A 7569-nucleotide genomic window follows, 5' to 3' on the forward strand; every position below is an offset into this window, starting at 1 on the left:
ATTTCCCAAATCCATCCACCCCATGTTAGTAGGACTCTGCCCAAGATCATCACCAAAGTCCCTGAAAATAAGCGATATGAAATGCAAATTCCATGTCACGTAACATAACCAGGGACCTATATAACATTTCTGCATGAGCTGAGACACACAAAACTAAGATTTGTTCCGTCCTCTTTTCTTCTGCCTCAAGGAACCCTTTTGATTAGAGCCTTACACAATACTGGAAACTGTGAGGTCACTGGAGTGACCTAATCTACAACACTGTGATCGCCTGTCAAAGTGCCGCCTGATCCCAAAGCTCTCTGAGGTGGCATTAAGGATCAGTGCTAATATCTCAGCAACCTCTCAGACTCTCCAGAAGGAAAGCGAGTGCGTGAAATTCAAAAAATTACCTTCTGGCTCCACAAAAGATGTACAAGTCACCAAGGCTATTTTTTTTCATGTCACTAGTTTTATCCTCTAATATTTCAATCTTAAAATTGCAGTGGCACCAGTTACTGCAAAAAGGACATTCGAGAAGGTTTTATATAGCTTGTGCCCACTCCACCCCCAAAGTCATAACAAAAATGTATAATACAACATTTGTTAAAGACAATTACCATCAAGTCAATGTTAATGGGACCTGAATACCAGGGATAAGAGAAGTACTTATATCACAGCAAAAACAGGGCCTTAGAAAAAAACTCATAACCCTTCAATCTTACCAAAAATTGTATAAGTCAACGTGAATTATTCCAAAAACATCATCAGAGTTAAGCATACTGCTAAGAGTAATCAGCCAAGCTCATGTAAAACTACAAGTAAAAACCCCTACGGTGAGAGAAACCTGAGTTACCTGGCCAAGCCAAAGATGATTTTTTTCTTCCATTCACAGCATATTAAAAAGTGATCTCAATGGCCACTTCCTGGGAAGCAGGGCCTCACTTCATACCTGGATGCTACTGCATCTTCCCACCGCCCTGCTCCTGCCGCGGGAAGTATGACCCCTACTGCCAAGAAACTCTTGGAGAAAATATGAGAATAGATCAGTCTTCCCACCCCCACCCCACCCCCGCAACAACACACATACACACACACAGATACACAGCCACACATACGGAGGGGGAAGGGGCGGTCCCTCCGCCAACAGTAGCCTCAGCAAAGGGGCACCCGAGGAAGCGACACCCTGGAGTTAACCCTGACAGTCTGGGTCAATAGCCACCAGGCTGAGACCCCCAGGTGAGGGAAAGAGCCTACTGAAACAGGGCTCTTGGGTAAACGGGAGAGAAAAGTCCTCTTTAATTCACTACCCAAAAAAATGGAGCTCTGGCTTGGTCAGAGACGCAATGGGTACTGAGGCCCAGAAAGGCAACAGGAAGGATCCCACCCTCCCCGAAATCATCTGTCGCTGGCAGCGACCCCAAGAGGGTTTTGGCGAAGGCGTGTCCAGTCACAGAAGGGAGACAGACTCTCCACGTACCCTGGGTACCCGGCCAGGGGCAAAACACACTGGGGGTTCTCTCCGAAGCCAGGAAGGTGCTGCCAGCCGGGAGGAGGGGGAAGGACTTCTCTCATAACCCAGAAGGCTAAGACATGGGAGACACAGGTTCCCCGAGTCATACCCCGGACACCAGTTGCTTCACAGCCCTTCTCCCTCCCCTCCCCCGCTCCGGGAGGGCTTCCCGGGGGTCTCAGGTCCCGGAGGGAGGGCGATGCAGGGCAGCTTCGTCCAGAGCAGTGAGGGTCATAGAGCTGGAGCAGAAAGGGGAGATAAACTCTACCCTTAGCCCCCCGTCTGCTTCCTCCGCCCAGGCCGCACGGAAGCCTCGGCCTCACGTACCAAGCGCTGCCGGGCTGCCCGACCTGCCCCCGGCCCGGGCCCGAGGAGTGAGAGGCAGAGATGGCAGCGGCCCTCGAGGGGAGGTGGGCGCCAGACGGGTCCCCCGAAGCCCGGTGGGCGAGGGGGACAGGAGAGGGGGAGGGTCCCAGGCCCATGCGGCCTCCGTCCCAGCTCGCGCGGCGGGTACTTACGTTGCTCTGGGGGTCGATGGCCTGCAGCAGCCGGTCCCTGATCTGCTGCGGAGACGCCGGAGCCGCTGTCATTGCCTGGGCGAGGCGGGGGGTTGCGGCCGGGCCAGCGGGCGGGCGGGCTGAGGCGGGGGACGGGGGTCACTCACTCGCCGGCCTCCGGGAGCCGGAGCCGCATGTTCCCCGCGGCGCCGGAGGGTTAGGGGCGCGCGGGGTGGCGGAGAGGGGAGCCGGGGCCGGGTCTCGGTCCCGGGCCGCCGCCGCCACCGAAGGAGGAGGAGGAGCCGCCGGAGCCGCCGCCGCTTGCTGCCGCCGCCTCGAGAACCAAACTCCAGTGAGCTGCCCCCGCGCGGAGTACTCTGGGTAGTCCGCGCCGCACGCAGCGTCGGCGCCACGCTGAGGAGGTTGGGAGATGGGACAGGCGGAGACGCCAGGCATGGGCGGGGCTGCCCGTGCGCCCCGCCCCGCGCCTCCGCGCACGCGCGCGCAGGCGCACTCACCCGCCTTGCCGCCCCGCCCCGCCGCCCGGCCTAGGCAGCCGTTGGGAGGAGGTTGGGCGGGGCAACGGTCGCTGCCTGGAGACCCCGCCCCCGCCCGGGTCGCGGGGCGGGGCTTTCTGACGGAAGCGCGCGCGCAAAGAGTCCTTGAACCCGGACGCTCGCGGCGGCTACCTCAGGGCAGGGAGGGCGGCGGGAAAATCCTTCCTGTAGGAGAGCCTTCCCCGGCGCGTGACTGGGGGATGAGAGTCGCAGGCTGAGCAGCTGCCGAAGTTTTTGTGAGGGCGAGGGAAGCAGACGTCCACGTTGTGATTCTGCGCACGGAAGGGTCATCGGAGGAGTCCAGGGGTGTCGCCGCGGCCGCCCCCGCCCCTTAGAGAGTGTGGGAATGGGTGTGGTGACGGGCGGGGGTCTGCATCGCCACGCGCGACCCCGATCGCGAAAACGTGAGGCGGCAAAGAAGCCGCCCCCCGTAGCTGGGAACGCTGGAAAGCCGGAGGTTGCAAATCTGCGTCTACGCCGCGGCTTCTCCACCTCGGCGCCACTGGCATTTGGGCGATATTGCTCTGTCGTCGGGGCGGGTCCCGCGATCTGTCGAAAGTTGAGCGGCATTTCTGGCCTCAGAAGCGCCCCCTCCCCCAGTCTGCAGTCATTGCCGCCGTCCCTTGTTGGGGCACAGTCCCCCCGCCCCGCTACCGGCAGAAAACCCCGTGACTGAAAGACCCTTCTACCCGCCTCTGCCTGGAGGTGCTGTAAAACTGAGATGCTCATTCTCTTAACCAAACACGTCACAGGAGGAAACGGAGGCCCAAGGTCACCTAGACTTCGGGGTTAAGCCCAGAACCGCAGGTGTCAAGTTTAAGGGCGCCCCTCCTCCCTCCACCCTACTTATTGCCTTCTGTAATTGCTCCCCTCTCTCTGGGAACTCTGTTGGAAATGCTGTTGTGAGACGGGGTGGAAAGGCAAGCTCGGCGGCCTCGGGAGAAATCTTTTTTTTCCCCACTGTTACAGGAAGACCTAGATTTAAAACAGGAGGAAGACGGCTGATGAGAACCACATGTGTGCCTTGGCGCTGCCTGGCACCTGTTAGTCTTGTATTTGTTGTGCTTCTGGGAAATATTTTCATTTGCAAAAACGGCTGCTTCTGCACGTGGCTATAGTTGCGTGCTTCTGCACATGTGAAGTTTTACATCCCCTTGGAGGAGAAAAGAAACACGGGCAAAACACTTGTCATTTACTGCTCCCAACCTCACCCCTCCCAGAATGCGGAGCATTGTGTATATGGTGTACATGGTCCAAGTTGGAAACTGGCCCATTCGGAGATAATTCTTTATCTCATTTCTGATAAGCAAAATAAACAAAGCCTTCCTCAGGCATATTCTGGTCTTGCCTTTCAATTTCTAACTCGGATGTACAGTATCTTTTTTTTTTTTTTTTTTTAAATGATTACATAGGAGACAATTTATTTTGCATGGGTCAAGTTATTTTAAGAAACATTTGGGCGGGAGTGGTGGCTCAAGCCTGTAATCCCTGCACTTCAGCAGGCTGACGCGGGTGGATCACTTGAGCTCAGGAGTTCGAGACTAGCCTGGCCAACATGGTGAAACCCCATCTCTACAAAAAATACAAAAATTAGCTGGGCGTGGTGGCGCGCACCTATAATCTCGGCTACTAGAGGGGGCTGAGGCAGGAGAATTGCTTGAACCCGGGAGGCAGAGGTTGCAGTGAGCCAAGATTGCACCACTGCACTCCGGCCTGGGCAACAGACTCTGTCTCAAATGAACAAAAACAAACAAAATGTGGGGCCAGCCATGGTGGCTTATGCCTGGTAGCTCATGCCTGTAATCCCAGCACTTTGGGAGGCCGAGGTGGGCAGATCACTTGCAGTCAGGAGTTCAAGACCTGCGTGGCCAGAATGGTGAAACCCCTTCTCTACCAAAAAATCAAAAATTAGCCGGGCATGGTGGCACCTGTAATCCCAGCTACTTGGAAGGCTGAGGCAAAAGAATTGTTTGAACCCAGGAGGCAGAGGCTTCAGTGAGCTGAGATCATGCCGCTGTACTCCAACCTGGGTGACAGAGCAAGACTGTCTTGAAAAATAAACATTGGAAAGTACTCAACTTACCTGTTTTTTAAAAACTAAGAAGCATTGACATGACTGAGTTCCTCAAGGGCACTGGCTCTTTTTGGTATCCCCAGTAGACAGAAAAATAATATTTGTGGAGTAAGTCAATGAAAGTTTCATCAAATACACGGTAGTGTTACACACACCCCCAGACACATGAATGCATTTCAGTTTCTACAGATCTGGTACACCATGGGTCTCAACAGCTATTTCCAGAATGAATGAAATACTTCATAAAATATAATACTATATACACCAGGATACACAAAACACACACGGATAGTTTTATTCCACATTTAATATATGTAAAAGGGTGCTTTTGTAAATGCAAAGATTGAATCAGATAACCACTGAACAGCAGTCTTGAAAACATTAGCAAGTTCTCTTAGGTCCAGGGTGGATACTGCAGTTCACTTAGCCAACTTTCTGCATTGAGACATCCTTGCCAGGAATCCTGTCAGTTATGCAAAGATGCGGCACAAGATAACTACTCTTGCTGTGATGGTTCGTCCTCAATGACAGGTCCCTTATAGTATTTAGGTACAACAAGGTCTTTTGTGCTTGGAATGCCCTTGAAAAAGCTGCCTCACCTGTTAGTGAGGGGAATCCCAAAGAGAAAGGGAGAGGAAGGGCTGGGTGCAGTGGCTCACACCTATAATCCCAGCACTTTGGGAGGCCGAGGTGAGCAGATCATTTGAGGTGAGGAGTTAAGAGACCAGCCTGGCAAACATGGTGAAACCCCACCTCTACTAAGAATACAAAAATTAGCTGGGCGTGATGGTGGGCGCTTGTATTCCCAGCTACTTGGGAGGCAGAGGCAGAAGAATTGCTTGAACCCAGGAGGCGGAGGTTGCAGTGAGCCAAGAGCACACCACCTCACTCCAGCCTGGGTGACAGAGTGAGATTCCATCTCAAAAATAAAATAAAATAAAATAAATAGTAGGAAGAGAGAGGAAGTAGCTCAGAGTCCATGATTTGCTCTTGCCACGGGAAGAGGCAAAGAAGTTAGTGTCAGGAGGTCAAGTGCAGAGTATCTTCAGTCCAGCTGGATGGTAAGGGAGTAGGAGGATGTTTCTCCCTGGACTCACTGCTGTGGCCTAAGCAGGAACGGAATACTCAAGAGCACTGCAGAGGAAGCCTTGACCAGGCAGGTTCACACAGCTCTACAGGACCAGTCTTCCACAGCGACACCTTGTGATAGCCAGGAGCAACAGCAGGAATGCGCTCATCACAATGATAGAAGCAAGCCCCTGATAGGCCATTTAAAGCACAGGGTTACTAAACTTACCCTAATGAGGGATGTGAGGGCTCCAGGGATTAACAGAAAAAGCCAGTGTGACAAAAACCACCACCCCACTTCAACCCCTATGTTTGCTTTGGGTTTAACAGGCTGGCAGAATCTTTTTTTTTTTTGAGACAGAGTCTCACTCTGTTGCCAGGCTGGAGTGCAGTGGTATGATCTTGGTTCACTGCAGTCTCCGCCTTTTGGGTTCAAGCGTTTCTCCCTCCTCAGCCTCCCACGTAGTTGGGACTATAGGCACGTGCCACCACACCTAGCTAATTTTTACATTTTTAGTAGAGACGGGGTTTCACCATGTTCGCCAGGATGGTCTCAAACTCCTGATCTCGTGATCCGCCTGCCTTGGCCTCCCAAAGTGCTGGGATTACAGGCGTGAGCCACCGCGCCCAGCTGCTGGTGGAAATTTTTAAAACCCTTTCTCAAATATGAACTCATTCAACCGTATCAGTTATCTCAGAAGTACCTAGAGATGAGTTTCATAGTTCTGCTTGGCTTTGCACTAAGTCTTGTTTACTCTAAAAGTGAAACCAATTTAAATTGGCTTTGACTAACCTTGACATGTCAAAGGTAGCTAGAAGAACTCAATTTTTAAATCACATCTTCGGATGGGGATACACAAAGGATACCTGCTCCTGAGAATCCAGTTTTGAAGCCAAGCCCTGGAACTGGTTGGGGGGGATTCATGAACACAATAATTGCGCTGTACAAACACAACACAGCTGGGACGCCAAGGAAGGAAAAAAGTCATTAACTGCGAGCATTTCTTTTTTTTTTTTTGAGGCAGAGTCTCACTTTGTTGTCCAGGCTGGAGTGAAGTGGTGCCATCTGGGCTCACCTCTACCTCTTCGGTTCAAGTGATTATCGTGCCTCAGCCTCCTGAGTAGTTGGAATTACAGGTGTGCACCACCAAGCCCAGCTAATTTTTGTATTTTTAGTAGAGATGTGGTTTCGTCATGTGGGTCAGGCTGGTCTGGAACTCCTGACTTCAGGTGATCCACCCGCCTCAGCCTCCCGAAGTGCTGGGATTACAGGCACGAGCCAACATGCCTGGCCAACTGGGAGCACTTCAATAAGTTCATACCCTCTGACCCTGTGGGTGTGAGCATACTGAAATTCACAACTTCTAGAAATTTATCTGAAGGAGGCAATCAGATGTAGACAAATATGTATGTACAAGGAAGTTCACTGAAGCACTATTTGTAAGAGTGAAAGATTGGAAGCAATGTAAGCCTAGCAATAGGGGAGTACGTAAATAAATTGTGATCAATTCCCCACAATGGGAAGGTTATGAATTAGAAGGCTCCACAGAGAGCTTTGTGGGGGCTACAACAAATCTAAGCCACAATGTGAGTGGTGACCTCACTGGTGTATGTACATGTAGAAATTCACCAAGCTGGCCAGGTGCGGTGGCTCATGCTTGTAATCCCAGCACTTTGGGAGGCAGAAGCGGGTGGATCACCTGAGGTCAGGAGTTCGAGACCAGCCTGGCCAATATGATGAAACCCTGTCTCTACTAAAAATACAAAAATTAGCTAGGCAGGTGGCACGCGCCTGTAATCCCAGCTGCTCGGGAGGCTGAGGCAAAAGAATCACTTGAACCCACGAGACAGAGGTTGCAGTGAGCTGAGATGGCACCATTA

The 7569-nt window shown here is 52.2% G+C and overlaps 1 protein-coding gene across 1 annotated transcript in view; it reads right to left on the reverse strand.

Annotated features, from left to right (window-relative positions):
- Positions 1–2343, reverse strand: part of MED26 (mediator complex subunit 26) — a 53961-nt gene extending 51618 nt beyond the window's left edge. The window contains exon 1 of the mRNA XM_015123227.3: positions 2011–2343. Within this exon, the coding sequence (XP_014978713.1) occupies positions 2011–2082 (72 nt within the window). The 5' untranslated portion in view covers positions 2083–2343. The remainder of the gene's footprint in view (positions 1–2010) is intronic.
- Between the last annotated feature and the right edge of the window lie 5226 nt (positions 2344–7569).

This window comes from Macaca mulatta, chromosome 19, assembly GCF_049350105.2.
Source record: "Macaca mulatta isolate MMU2019108-1 chromosome 19, T2T-MMU8v2.0, whole genome shotgun sequence".
NCBI classification, from domain to species: Eukaryota; Metazoa; Chordata; class Mammalia; order Primates; family Cercopithecidae; genus Macaca; species Macaca mulatta.